We start from the raw sequence: 15,397 nt of genomic DNA, 5'->3' as shown, positions 1-15,397 counted from the left end.
CTATCCACGAATGGTGGATTTGTCTATTCGGTTAGACTACAGTCTAATTTACGCAGCCTCTGTGCCAAAGAAGTAGTTCTCTGATAATTACGGTAACGCTCCGGAGGGTGGGACCAGGCTTTGGTATAAGAGGCAAGCGCAGGAAGAGCACTTTCTTTCCGCGACCGCCGCTCGCTCCAAACAAGACTTCGACGACAACGCTACTTCGGCATCGACAACCGCCTCCGATTCCAACGATGAGCACCAGAAGCACTTCTTCTTCCTATCGCCGCATGTTCGGCGGCGGCCGGCCAAGCAGCACCCGCTCTATAACTTCCAGCAGCCGCTATTCGTTAGGTAGCTCCATCCGACCGAGCTCCGTCCGCCTGGTCTCCTCTCCAGGCGGCATCTATGCATCCAAAGCCGTGCGGGTTCGAAGCAGCCTTCCGCCGTTGCGCCTCGGCGGCGATGCCCTGATCGACTTCTCTCTTGCCGACGCCATTAACACCGAGTTCAAGGCAAACCGCACCAACGAGAAAGCTGAGCTGCAGGAGCTCAATGACCGCTTTGTCAACTACATCGACAAGGTGCGCTTCCTCGAGCAGCAGAACAAGATCCTGATGGCCGAGCTCGAGCAGCTGAAGGGCAAAGGCACCTCCCGCCTGGGCGACATCTACGAGGAGGAGATGCGCGAGCTGCGCCGGCAAGTGGACCAGCTCACCAACGAGAAGGCGCGCGTGGAAGTGGAGCGCGACAACCTGGGCGATGACATCCAGCGGCTGCGTGAGAAGTAAGTGGCCCGGGAAGCGAGTGGGGTCCTGGAGCAGCGTGCTCGGCAGTTCCCGTTCGGCTGAGTCGCGGAATAAGCTAGTGGGTGTACTGGTTAAAGTGCTGGCTTTAGAAACAGGAGACTAGAATTCTAGTCCCGCCACAGGCATAAAAACCGGCTAGGTGATTTTGGGCCAGTGAGACACTTTCAGCCTAACCCACCTCGCCGGATTATGATGGGAGAAAGGGGGAAGAAAAAAGAGTAGTGTTTATGTTTCCCGCCTTGAATTACTGGGATTAAAAATCAACCCCCAAAGAATCATGATTTATGAGTTATTCTATTTATTCGCGCAGGACTGGCATAGAAATTTTTAGTAGTTTTAATATTTGGATGTAAATTTTATGGGGTTTTATGGTTTTAAATGGATTTAATTTGGCCTTATATTTAATAAGTTTTTTAATTATTGTTTTATGGTGCACATTTTATTGTTTTATTTTGGCTGTGAACCGCCCTGAGTCCGGGAGAAGGGCGGTATAAAGGGCGCCCTGAGCCCGGGAGAAGGGCGGTATAAAAATCTAATAAAATCTAAAATCTAAAATCTAAATCTAATTATAAAGCCCTTTCTGTGAGTCCAGTCTCAAGAGTGGACTAAGTTTTATGAGAGGGGGTGACTCTTCTGTTCCTAAAAACGAACGATCTGGATACTAGAATTATTAGTTAATAGCTGCTTATTTGCCAGAGAAGAGCATGCTCTCCCTAGTAGATAATGGGTGTGTCCTCTGATGGCAGTAACTGGAGTACAAGTAATGGAGAACAAGGAAACAAGAACAAGGAAAAGGAAAAGGAAAAGGAACCAGTGGGCCTTTTCTCCCTATCTCCCAGTTTAATGGGCACTGTATATTCCTTTTTAGTGTATAAACTTGATTGCAGCGGCAAAACACCAGTTTAACAGACATTTCTACCTTGGATTGTAAGTATGTGCCTAAATGTAGGCTCTTCTTTGAGCCTATATGTAGGCTCTTCTTTGATAAAAGTGCAAACATACAGCTGTCCCTAGATCTGTGCAAATGAAATAGCAAATGGGTATTTTAGTTTCCAAGAAGTTGCAGCTCTGATTAAGCATGAAATGTTTCAGTTTTCCCTTAGAAATAAAACTGATGTGTTAGCTCTGGTTAAATAGTTAATTCCAAAGTTTTAGTTTCAAAAGTTTGTGAAAACTTTTTTGTATTCAAATACAAGTGAATACTTAAGAATTCATATTCTCACTAATCTGAAATAAATAAATACAATAAACTGCATAGAAAGTTGAAAGACATTTCCAGAATGAAGCTTATGGAGTTAAAAAAAATGGAAGCACAATAAAATTCTTTGTCCAGAAGAATGCACTAGACGGTCATCTTCCCACGGTCTGTAGCACAGAAACAAATGATACGGTTCCCCCCTCCTCCATTTACTTCGATGCTTTGTAGCATGGACAGGCAACATTTTGGTCTCGGCTCATTTATCCTGAAGAGATAAAACTTAGTGGGTGACGTTGCTTCATGTATGTGGCTGGATGTGGGATTATTTTTTTCTCCAAATATTTTTGAGCAAGAATTACATTCTTTTACTTTACTAAAAACATGCTAAGTCTGTTTTAGAATTTACTCTTTGGTTTTAAATTTCCTTCCTCAATTTTTTTCAGCAGTCCAACTTATTAGAGGATAGCAAGTTGAGGAAAGCTAGGATATAATTGGACTGAAGTAGATGAAAAAGGATATTGGTGGATTAAATAATGCCGTTCAAGTAGTTTCACTCCAGAGTTGGTCACACCACAGTGAAAAAGGATCGTCCATAACAAAGATAATTTTCTTAGAAGCTTTGTTCTTGCTCCCCCCTTATTTTCTTTCTTAGGTATGGCTGCCTGTGACATCTAATCTTTTTGTGATTGATGTTTTCAATATCTTTGAATTATTTTTTTAGACTTCAGGATGAGATGCTTCAGAGAGAAGATGCTGAGAATACCCTACAATCTTTCAGGCAGGTTAGTATCCAAGCTTTCCTTGGAAAAGTAACTCTGAAGCCACCTAGCGGTTAAGAAGTTTGTAGGCAAGTAATTTCTTAGATTGAAACTTAAAATGCCTGAAGGGGAGCCTTCCCTATTGTTTGATATAAATATTTTTTGTTGCTCCTATTAAACTTACATTTTTGAGTGTGCAGCAAGTATTGATACACTAATAATTTTATTAGAATGTTAGCTGGTCCATTGAAAGGCCTATCTTCTAATCCAGAAATTCACATTATGTTATACACATGCTTTTGTGAAGACTGCAAGGGAGGGGACAATGCCCCTTTAGATTTCAGCTCTAGACTTTAGATTCAGTCCTACTATCTTGAATTCTAGACAGCTTACAGGATAGGAAATTATCTGTACACCACATATTGATTTATGTGCCATTAATACATTTTTTTTCACAGAAAAGGCAGTTTTTAAGATGCTATCTGGAAGAAACTTTTTTTTCCCTTTAGTACACTGGATCCAAAGAAGACCTAATAAAATCAGTGGGGCAAGCCACGGCTTTGACAGTATTTGTGTCCAACTTAATCTTAAATTGTTTTAGTAACCTCAAATCTCAGAGATTGCTTCTTGCTAATAGCCAGCTTGAGATTTTCATTATTATGCAAATATTTCAAGATCATTTCTTAAATGTTACCTCTAACGTTTCTACCTGTGTTTAGATTAGTTTGTGAACACATTAATGCTTCATATTTGTTTGCTCAGATATTTTTAGAGCCAAGATTTTTAAAAATTCTGACAAAAGTTTTGCCTGCCATCTAAGAGATCCTATGGAATCCACCCCCCTTCCCCGAGTTCCATAGGGATGAAAGGGGAACATCTGTTCTCTCTACTGAAAGGTATTAATAGTTTCTATGGGATTCAGTCTGGAATGCGGAGCCTGCCTTGTGGCCAGAGACTGAAATAACAGAAGCTTTTGTATTCTGGGGTGCTTCTAACCAAAGGCTGCATTCTTAGTAAATGTGTCATGATGCAAGCACATTTTAAGAACCCACAAATTAAAGTATTGGTCACTTTATCTATTACAATTTATAAGCAGGCACTGAACAAAGTTTTTTAACTGCTGGGCTGAGTACTAGCTTAAACCAAGGGCATGTTTTTCTAAAAAAGTTTATTTAGGGTTCTAATTTTGCAGATACTTTCCCTGGGGAGGATGGTGGTGGAGAGGCACCAGAGCGTATTTTTCATTCAAAATAAACTTTCTTCAAAGGCTGAAAGAAAAGGTGCTGAATCTGAATGCTGATTTGCATATCATCTTTATCCATCAATTAGCTTAGCTCTTTGTACAGGCTGCTATTTAACTCAAATAAAAAAAAACTCATATCATTGGGAACTTTGACATTCAACTGCCAACCTCCGAGACATTTTTTTCCCTCCTAAAGAATTCAAAGCAACTGGAACATAAAGGGTTTTTTAAAATTTATTTAGTAGGTTGTGTGTTCTGATTTATTTCACTAGTAGTGATGGGTAAGTATTAGGCTATTCTAATGTTTCCCTCCCATTTTTTAAGCCAGGTAATTGGTTGATGGAAAAGATGCCAGATATATATGCTAGGAATTGATGGTGCCAAAGTCATAGGTGTCAACAACACTTCTACATAGTGACTGAAACCACAGAGACTGAATTCATACTGCATGCTAATTGGACATAATAATACACAAATTCTGTGATTCCCCATAAAGCAACAGTCTTGTTTTAGCAAAAAAAAAAAAAAATCCACTCCCTTCACACACTAGTGATATGCATGGCAACAGGAACGGCCCCTCAGAGGTACCATTGTTACCAATGGCTTCCAAAAAGAGGAGATTCACCCTGTATTTTCTTTCTGATTCCAAAAAGATGTCCCAGCCCAGGCCTTCTCCTCCCTATTGGCATATACCACATATAGCAAGACTTCCTTCTCTCCCTTCTAAGATTTTGAATTAGGTAAGCATTTGCCTTTCGGCCTTTCTCATTGGAGCCACCGGTGTTCTGCCTTGACTGGATTCAGGTAACAGTGCAAAGTGGTTTGCTTTGGATTTCATGTATTGGGTGTCCCCAGTGTCAGAGTTCATTTTCTCATCCTGAAAAAAAAAACACAACTTCATTCCATAAGCTCAACAGTAGTATTATGTCATCTTGAAAGCGGCAACTTTCAAGAGTAAGCTACACATCAGACATACACATTGCAGTAGCTGCTTCTTCTTCCTGGACTCTGTCTATGTTTTAGGCTATTCAAAAATTTTGATTTCCCTTTGGCTGTTTTGGTGAATATGCAGAGCCGCAGACCGAGAACCCCTGGTTTATCAGATATTATCCACAAAACTTTAGAAGAAATAATGTTACTTGAACATTATTTCAGTTGAAACATTGGGAAAGAAATGCTCAGTGTTATGATAAATCTCTGAAGCTTGAGGAAAACTTAAATTTACATATTACATATTTCAGACTATGTAAATGTCTTAGAATGGCACTTTAAACATTGTAAATATCCCTTGGAATGTTGCATCTCTATAACTTTAAAACCTGAAGAAAATTTTTGATTTTTTTCTAGTGTAACACTTAAGTGTTCCATAAATTCTCAGCCATAGTAATGTGTGATTTTGAACCAAACAGTATAATGTGAACAAACCTTGGTTTGGTTCAAATACCATTAGTGTGATTCCTGTGGGCACCAAGACTGCCAAACCACAAATTAAATAAATTTAAATAAGATGGTTGAGAAAATATACTTAAAAACATCTTCAAAACGTTGCAAGATTACAAAACATCATGGGATTTTGATATCTCTCCTAAAAACTTGGGGCTATTTCAACTGAAGTTAGAAAAAGCCTATCCTATTAATTTTTTGAATTTAGAATTCCACAATTTTGTGACTATTCCGGGTGCCATTAATGATTGCTAATCTCTGAATTTATATTATCTGTAAACTTGAATAATGTCTTTTTTTTTCCAATTTGGATTGTAATCTATTGCTTTGTATCCGTCTGTTTCCAATTGCATTTGGTTCAGACTTTTCCCCTGAAAAGTTACATGTTACACTGAAAAAAAACTCATTCAGTGCTTTGTAGTAGAGATATTCTTTTCTTCTCTATACCACAAACCTGATGCAGTATTTGGCTTTAAATTGCTGGCTGGGGAATTTTGGACCTTGACATCTTAAAGTTGGGAAACACTGATCTACTTATGGTAATCAAATCAGTTTGCAAAATATTTTTTAGTTTGGCAGCATTTGCAGATGTTTCCTTAACTCAATATGGGCAGCAATGTCTAGTGGGACCCACAGTTGTCTTCTCACCTGCTTTCAGGAGCAAAATGAGACAATGGAGTCCTTGGGAGGGCTAGTGAAACACTGCATTATTTTTTTTGTTTACATTGTTTTTTTTTTGTTTACATTGTTTACATTCTCCGAAGACTCAGGGCGGCTTACAATGTATAAGGCAATAGTCTCATTCTATTTGTATATTTTTTACAAAGTCAACTTATTGCCCCCCCAACAATCTGGGTCCTCATTTTACCTACCTTATAAAGGGTGGAAGGCATTAATGTATTTGTTTTATTGATGAATGGCCTTTTTTTAAAAGATGGAAATCTCTTCCATCATAATTTACCATTTTGTAGCTAAATATTAGCTACGCAGTCTTGGGGCTGCCTGCTGTTTGCTTTCTTTGACTCACTAATTACTGAAAAACAGTGGGGCACCAAGAAGGATTGAATACATTTAACCATATCCAGATGACTTTCAAGCTGCTGGAAAGTCATATGGGTATGGTTAAATGAGCTCAGAGAGCACTGGGCTGGAAAATGGACTTCGAAAAAGATGTGAAGTCATACTCCTGGCTTATATTTGCCCAGCCCAAGCTTTCTGTGTGCTTAAGTTTAAACTCCTTTGTGAAAGGGTCTGGTAGTTCTGCAAACACCGTAGGAGACCAAAGTTACTGATACAAATTCTAATTTTTCCATACACTGCCAGGTACACAGTGCTTCAATCATTTTGGATATTTTTTCTGTTTGCCTGAAAAACTGACATACTTAATGAAAACCACATTGTAGAGGTAGCCTATTTGCTACCCTGAATGGAATGTGAAGCAAAGTTCATAGTAATTAATCAGAAAGAGAAGAGTACCTTCTCTTATGGAAATCTGCTAAGTTTTTATAAGCCTTAGAGGAGTTTTATCCCCTCTCATCCTGCAACAACATAGTGTCTGTTGAGATAATTTACAGGAAAGGAGCTTCTCAGTGACTTATTTTTCAGTCTTTGGAACTCTATGCCAAGGGAGGCCCGGGCAAGGTTATATTTGTTTCACTGGTGAGCAACAGTATTTTATTATACTTGGCTTTTAAGCTGACTTCACTGTTGCATGATTTTTCTTTTTGTGTTTTATTTTTATGCTTTAACTACAGGTAATCCTTGATTTATATATTTTGGGTGCTTGGCAACTGGTTCACATTTACAACCAGTTGCATCATCCCATGATCATAGGTGTGTAATATGCTATGGGGTTTTTCCCCCCTGTAGAATAGAAGAAATGTCTATTGGCTATGTTGGATTTGACCATTGTAAAAACGGTGGTAAAAATCCAAGTCTGGGCATGTGGTGCCTCAACTTACAACTGAAATTCCAGACTTCATTGTGGTTGTAACAGCACTAATTTGACCTGATGTTCAGCTATAACGCGCGTATCCCTCAAATGGATATCGTGGCTAAATAATAGTTTAAGCATAGTGTCACATCTGCATACAGATAGACCTTGTTTAGCAACTGCCTCTTTTGGCAGGAACAATAGTGGTGAAAAATAAATTTGCAAACAATCCTCACATTTATAGAAAGTTTTAAAGCAAAGAAAAGCTGAACTATGATCATAAACACAGTTGAGATCTCATTTAGTGACCAGCTTAAGTTGCTGGTCCCAATTTTGGTTGTGTGTATAAAGTGTATAAAATGATAGCATGGTTTGGGATTCACTGATATTAATTTTTTTTAAAGACTTTGACAATTTCATACACTCATCCTGTCACATAATAAAAGAAAGTGAAGATGCTGAATGGTATTATCAATTCCAACTTCCGCAAACCTGAAACATAATAATTATAGTTTAATTTTAGCCTTGTTTGAATGTTACAGAACATTATATTAAGCACATGGTACTACAGGAAAAATATGACACTAAAAGACTTACCCTTTCTCTTCCTTGCAAATTGTCAATATTTTCTTGGAAAAATGTCAGATCTCTTTCCCTCCTACTGGTTTAGTATATTGGAAAGAAATGGAATTTATTCACTCTTTAGACCAGTGGTAGTCAACCTGGTCCCTACTGCCCACTAGTGGGTGTTCCAGCTTTCCTGGTGGGCGGTAAGGGTTTTTTCTGATACTGAAGCACTTTCCTTTTTTTTAATTTAATTGACTTTTTAAAAAAAATCATAGCATTATTTAAAAACATTTTCATTAAGTTTTCATAAAATTCCCTGTGACAATTTAAATTTCTGAAAATATACTATTTGTATCACCCATGCATAAATTTAGTTCACGTTACGTAAGTGAAACTAAATGGCGCTATAGTGCAACCACAAACAAAACAGCCTCGTCCCAGAATAGGTCGCACATCTCCCCCCACACCACCCAGTCGTAACAGACAAGCAGAGCTGGTAGCTGGCGCCCCACCCCCACAAACCCAATCCACGATGTGCGAGAGGCATGCACAGACAATGATACATGGTGCATTACTGTGGAACCGGTGGACGATTAGAAAATTTTACTACTAACAGAAATACAAAAGTGGGCGGTAGGTATAAAAAGCTTGACTACCTCTGCTTTAGACAGTAATTGCTGCAAGTATGAAAAGAATTGAGCACAGGGTTTATTGTGGGCATTATTAGTTTGCATTTCAAGGGTGTTCCCAGGTGGTTGGTGAATTAGTTGTATTCTTTCTTATTTCAGGATGTTGACAATGCCTCCTTGGCCCGTCTGGATCTGGAACGTAAAGTTGAAACCCTGCAAGAAGAAATTGTTTTCTTGAAGAAACTTCATGAGGAGGTACATGGTTTTAACGTTATCTGGACAAAGAATAATCTTGGTAAAGGTGTTTAATGCTTAACCAGTACTTGTTCACTCCCGAAGGAAATCCGTGAGCTGCAAGCCCAAATCCAGGATCAGCATATCCAGATTGATATGGATGTTGCCAAGCCTGATCTCACTGCTGCCCTGCGTGATGTACGTCAGCAGTATGAATCTGTGGCTACAAAGAACCTTCAGGAAGCTGAGGACTGGTACAAATCCAAAGTAAGCAAAAATGTTTTCAGTAATACTTTAAGAAGAAGAAGAAAAAGAAATTATAGTTGATCAACTTAAAATTTTGAAGTTGTGACTTGTTGACAGCAGATAGAACAACAGTATCTGCACTCACACACAAGCCATTTAATGTACATTTTGGAATATTCTAAGCCTACATTTAGGTTTAGACCTAACATTAAACTTGGAAAGAATTGCGACCATTAAAAGTAACCCAGGTATATTTAAAATCTGCCATATTTTAATGTACAATGCTAATACTTTTGCATGCTTGCCATTTAGAAAGCAAGAAAGCATTTTCTACTTCTAGAATAGAATCTCGTCAACACTTGCATTTTTCAGTTAAAAGAATTAGTTCAGTATTTGCCTATTCAAATGTAGATCCTAGTGACGTTGGTGGGGTAAAAAGATAAGTACGTGATATCTAAATTTTCCCTAATATGATTACCAGCCAGATTTTTCTACATGAATCTCAAATATATTTATGAATCATCAATGCTAGTACAGAATATTTCATATAATTCAGGTCAATTTGTTGGCTATCACTAATCTAAATGATTCCATGTATCATTATATCCTGAAGCTGCAAGACAGAAATAGGTTTCCTTCTGTACTGTTGCTAAGAAATATCAGAGAATCAATGAGTGGGTTTGGTTTTGTTGTTAAAAAGCTAGTGAAATCCTGCAGGGATTACTTTTGCCTTGTAAACAAAAGCTCTGAAAATAAAGCGTTAGGAGTTAATGCTGTAATTTTCCAAAGCAAGCTAATTAAAACATGGTGTGTTTTTTTAATATGCAAGTTTCAAAGAATCTTAATAATGTGCAGCTGGTCCAGCAGAAGTGACTTGTTAAGTAAGGTATGAATCTTAACATGGATTCTGCTGATTGATTTAGCATTAATAAGCATTAAATGTTACACTAGCTTTTGCTAAACGTATTCATCCTTTTATGTCCTTCCTTATGCTAAAAAGTAGAAGCAATAAAAAAGTAATTTTTTAACCATACATACTCGTGGATATCCCCATCCATGGATACTGTACCCAATTTTTTTGATGTAATTCTGAACCTAACATTATTGGCTTATCTGTGTATACATAGTTATTTTTTTCTTTAAAACTGGAAATAAACTGTTCCAATCCAATATATATATATATAAAAAACTTGCCAGTTCTATCATGCATAAAAGACTGATTGGGCTCACACATCATGGTAAATTATTTTACCATGTATTTGTTGAATTAACTGGATCCACATACTAATCCACATCATGCCATAAAATAGCATAGTACAGTGTTTGAACGCAACCAGCCAATTGGATAAACTAAGGTAAAACATATTAATATGAACTCAGTTACTGTTCAGAGGCAAGTGGTTACTCAAATTATCGTTGCAATATTGATAGCAAACAGCACCTTTGATTTTTGAAAGTAAATGAAGAGAAATATCTAGAACTCCTGATGCAACCCAAACCAATATCTATCTTTTCATATAATGCTGAATGGATAAAAGAGTTGGGGTTTTTTGTTATTCGTTACACATTTACAGTTTCATAACCTGGCATGGTGATGTTAGTTTGCAGATCTGTCTGAAGCAGCCAACAGGAACAATGATGCCCTGCGCCAGGCTAAGCAAGAAGCCAGTGAATACCGCAGGCAGATCCAGGCTCTCACCTGTGAAGTGGATGCTCTTAAAGGAACCGTAAGTGAAAGATGTTGCAAGAAAGTGATGAGTTCTGTTGAACTTTCTGGATTTGTCTCTCATTATTTATTGTTAAAATCCTGCTATATTGTTTGGCTATTTGGCCAACCAGCCAAGCCAGTCAGTTTCTCTCAGCCCAGCCGGTTCACAGGGTTGTTGTGGGCAAAATAGGAGGAGGAAGGTGTGTTGGGTATGTTTGTAACCTTGAGTTATTTATAAAAATAATAAATGTGGAATATAAACAAATAATCAGCAACTGAACTATTGCGAAGCATTTATAAAGTAGGTTTTTTAAATGTTGATGTGTTACAATAAAGAAAAGAAAATGGGGGAAGGGACTTTTTAAATTTAAAATCTGAGCAAAGGTGAGCTTGCCAGCGGCTGAATATATTGACTTAAAAAAAAAATAATCCCCCCCCCCTCCAGAATGAGTCTTTGGAACGCCAAATGCGCGAGATGGAAGATGCCTTTGGAGTTGAAGCTGCCAACTACCAAGACAACATTGCTAGACTTCAGGAGGAAATCCATAACATGAAGGAAGAAATGGCTCGCCACCTCCGCGAGTACCAAGAGCTGCTCAATGTTAAGATGGCTCTTGATATTGAAATTGCTACTTACAGGAAACTGCTGGAGGGAGAGGAGAGCAGGTACAAAATACATTGTGTCTGAATTTGGGGAAGGTTGGTGACAGTATGATCGTTCTTGGTTCATCTCAATGAATTTTGTCCCTTTTTTTTTATATATATAGAATTAATGTGCCAATCCCAACTTTTGCTTCCCTGAATCTGAGAGGTAAGTAGCTGTTGGCTATCTCAGGAAATGGAACTTTTGGCTTTCGTTTAGCATTTGGAGGTATTATTTTGGCATATGATCATGAGAAGTAGCTTGGATTTCACAGGTAGTGTGTCCCATATTATGCTCACCTAAATTTTTGAAAAAACAAAACAAAATGCCTTATGTGGATGGCATAGAGTATAAATGGTAAGAAAGCCCATTATAGTTTTTTACTATTTTGATTCTTACTATTAGTTGAAACACTTAAATGGTCTGGTAGTTATAGAGAGGTTGCTAGCTAGTGGATTTCAGATACTTTAGATCAGGGATCTTCAACCTTGGTCCCTTTAAGACTTGTGGACTTCAACTCCCAGAGTACCTCAGCCAGCAAAGCTGGCTGAGGAACTCTGGGAGTTGAAGTCCACAAGTCTTAAAGGGACCAAGGTTGGAGACCTCTGCTTTAAATCACTGTTTATTCAATGACCCAAACAAATAAACTTAATGGCTGAAGCTTATAGAACCTGAAGTTCAAAATCCCTAATTTACCAGATTGCTTGCATTCTGCTTTATCTGGGCCTGATCTCTAAAATCAGCATCGCTGCATTTTGAACTCGCATATATTGGCAATTGCATTCTGGAAGTTTTTAACCAATTGTCTTTGCATCTGCAGAAACCAATCTTGAGTCTATTCCAATTGATACCCACTCCAAGAGAACACTGCTAATCAAGACTGTTGAAACTAGAGATGGCCAAGTGAGTGCTCTTAACTTTATTATAGATAAAGAAACATTTGTATGAGATGTTTGTTTAGGCACACATTTTATGCAGCTTTGCAGGATGCACCTTAGTCATTTGATCATGCTGAGGCAATGGTTAAGATGATACCTATTCTCATCCAAGAGGCAAAAGCTGCTGAATTTTAGGTCAGTTTATAGAAACATGTTTGGACACAACAAAGTGACAGGTCCATTTTGGTAGTATAGAACAGCTTGGTACTTTTCTGTCTGCTCTCCAGGGTTAATGATTGGGTGGTTGTTCATATGACTTTGGAAGCAGAATTAAAATACATTTTCACTTTCATGGTTTGGGTACTGCCATTGGCTAGTGCAAATTCCATGTAATTTTCTCTGCTCATCTATAACGACAGTTGAAGACTAGTCCAGGCAAGGTTCTCAGTATTTGATAATGTTAAATGCAGCCCTTTCATATTAGGCTTATAGAACTGTGCATCACTTTGCTTCCAGAAGTCAGAAAGGCATGCAAATATACCACCTATTGCCAACAGTTCTAAGATTATGGCCCACAAACCCAGAAGAGCTATTACTCAGTGGCTTTTAGTCTTCTCCCCAAAAGTGTTTTGAAAAAGTGTTTTTTGGATTTGAGTTTGGGAGCTACACTGCCCTATGAACAGATGGAGAAGTTCATACGAATTTTCTTGGCATCAGTTGAAATGTAGTAAATGTTAAAAACAAACAAAACAAAAATGCTTTAAGATCATGAGCGAATGTATAGAAGCCGAGTCCGCTAATACCCATTCTAATACTTGATGTCATTTGTCTTGACAGGTAATCAATGAAACTTCTCATCATGATGAGCTGGAATAGGGAGGATAACACATCTGGTGCAGAAACAAAAGGATCCTTTACCAGCAACACTAAATGAAAACAGCTTTCAAGTAGTGTGCAAAATGTTTCAAGTTTGAAATGTCCCTTTTAGAATAAGACCACTTTAATTTTGATTTTTAAGGATGCTCAAAACAGCACCTAAACACTGAGTGTAAGATCAGAGGGATCGGCTTTTGAGGTTGAGACAGATCCTAACTTGAGACAGCTTTTCAAATTTGAAATATTTTGCACACTTAACCCTTTCAAGTGCCTTTCCACATATTTTTCCCATGAGCACAGATGGTTATGATAGAAATAATAGGTATTAGATAAATGAGAATTGATTCTTTCTTGATGAGTTAAGGGGCTACAAAAATCAGGATTTAGTTGACATAACTATCAAGGTGCACTACTGTTTAAGTTTCTGTACTCAATTAAATTACCTTTTTCAGCATTGTATGCACAACTCTTATTGCTTTAATAAAGTCACTTTGCAAATGATTAATTTGTTAATTTGTTTTCATTTTGGCTCAAACAACAGAAATATCTAAAATGGGATTCAATATAACGGGAAAACCTGGAAATCATCCTGGGGAACTTCTCTCTACTGGACTATTAATTCCAGGCTATTAGCTCGGAAAAATAAAATTCTGGTCCTGTGACCGACCCAGATTCGATTTATTCATTTTGATAGCATATAAGATTTAATAGAACATAATTAAGTTGAAAGGGACCTTGGAGGTCTAGTCCAACCCCCTGCTCAAGCAAGGAACCCTGTACCATTCCAGACAAATGATTGTCCAAACTCTTCCTAAAAATCTCCAATGTTATTGCACCCAGAAGTTCTGAAAGTCACTGATTATTAAGGCAGGCTGGAAATAAACTATAGTCCAAAAATGGACTATAACATCCTGTAATCCTCTCTAAAGGTAGGCCAGGTTACTATTTGGATGGGAGTTAATGCTGCAAAATTGTACAAGTAAACCAACAAAAAGTGATGGAAGACTGCTTCATGGCTTTGTTCACAAAACTACACTCCAATTTTATATTAAAATCTTAAGGTGGCTCAGTTTTGCTCTTGCAATCTATTCTAAATTCTGCATGAAAAGAAACATTACTTTTGCAAATGTGACTCTCAATAGGAGCAAGCAAAGACAATCATGGCAGGATAAGTGTGTGAGTGCATGCACATACATTAGAGGATGAATTTATTCTTTGGTTAGGCTTTTGTTTTCCTTCCAGCTGCTTTGTCTGCCAAGCATAGATTAGTTCCCCTGGTAATTGTGGTGCCTCCCAGACTGAAGGCTTAATGTTTACGGCCCCTTTTTTTCCCTTCTGCAGCTTTTTATACCATGGGGACCATATTGCCAATAACTGTCAGAAAGTTAAGCCTGCAATAATGCTTGTGTTGTAATTTTTGTTGGATGGGTGTCTCAATTCATGCAGGAAGCAGCACCTTATTTTTATTTCAGCCTTTTAACTAATTGGATAATTATAAAGGTGGAAGATCACATAGACCTTGTCTCCCCATCCTTACTCTTAAAACTCAAATTCCTTGATACTACCCCTTCTTGTAATCTTATACCACTGCATGCTTTCTAGCTTCCAACATGGCAACTTTTTAAGATATGTGGACTTTTCAACTCCCAGAACTTCCCAGCCAATCTGCCAATCTTCAAGTCTGGAGCTAAGGTCACACATCTTATTACCATGTTTGGGAGGCATAGCTAGTCCAGAAATTTAACTTTCTGTCTTGTCCTCTCAAATATTGCTGATTTTCAGATGCATCCATTCTGGGAATATCCATAGAGGAGATTCAAAAAGCAAAATGATCATGTGAGATCTGTCATCTTTTCATGAGTGTTACATGTGACACAAGAAAGGAGGTAGGGTTTATTCACTTGGTCACAGCTGCCCTTTGATCTCCCTGTGGACCAGAGGTGGTATTCAGCAGGTACTGACCAGTTCTGGAGGACCAATAGTGGAAATTTTGAGTAGTTTGGAGAACCGGTAAATACAACCTCTGACTGGTCCTGCCTCCATCTATTCTCTGCTTCCCGAATCCCAGCTGATTGGGAGGGAATGAGGATTTTGCAATAACCTTTCTCTGGAGTGGGGAGGGAAAGGAGATTTTACAGTATCCTTCCCCTACCATTCCTACCAAATCGTGCCACCCTCAACCCCACAGAACTGGTAGTAAAAAAATATTTGAATCCCACCACTGCTGTGGGTGCCCTTGCAACTGGTGCA

At 38.2% G+C, this 15,397-nt stretch overlaps 1 protein-coding gene across 1 annotated transcript; it reads left to right on the top strand.

Annotated features, from left to right (window-relative positions):
- Window positions 1-143: 143 nt before the first annotated feature.
- Window positions 144-13,648, top strand: VIM (vimentin). Its single transcript, XM_058181697.1, has 9 exons — window positions 144-769; window positions 2,711-2,771; window positions 8,722-8,817; window positions 8,902-9,063; window positions 10,644-10,769; window positions 11,196-11,416; window positions 11,518-11,561; window positions 12,214-12,296; window positions 13,109-13,648. Exons 1-9 carry the CDS (start codon window positions 237-239, stop codon window positions 13,145-13,147), a joined length of 1,365 nt encoding a protein of 454 aa, XP_058037680.1. The 5' UTR covers window positions 144-236; the 3' UTR covers window positions 13,148-13,648.
- The last annotated feature ends 1,749 nt before the right edge of the window (window positions 13,649-15,397 follow it).

Source organism: Ahaetulla prasina, chromosome 4 (assembly GCF_028640845.1).
Source record: "Ahaetulla prasina isolate Xishuangbanna chromosome 4, ASM2864084v1, whole genome shotgun sequence".
Taxonomy (NCBI): domain Eukaryota; kingdom Metazoa; phylum Chordata; class Lepidosauria; order Squamata; family Colubridae; genus Ahaetulla; species Ahaetulla prasina.
This window is presented reverse-complemented; position numbering and strand designations above follow the sequence as displayed.

Coding starts and splice junctions, on each gene's coding strand:
- VIM (XM_058181697.1), top strand. CDS start 237: ATGAGCACCAGAAGCACTTCTTCTTCCTATCGCCGCATGTTCGGCGGC. Junction 8,818..8,901: donor TGAAGAAACTTCATGAGGAG/GTACATGGTTTT, acceptor TCACTCCCGAAG/GAAATCCGTGAGCTGCAAGC. Junction 9,064..10,643: donor AGGACTGGTACAAATCCAAA/GTAAGCAAAAAT, acceptor TGGTGATGTTAG/TTTGCAGATCTGTCTGAAGC.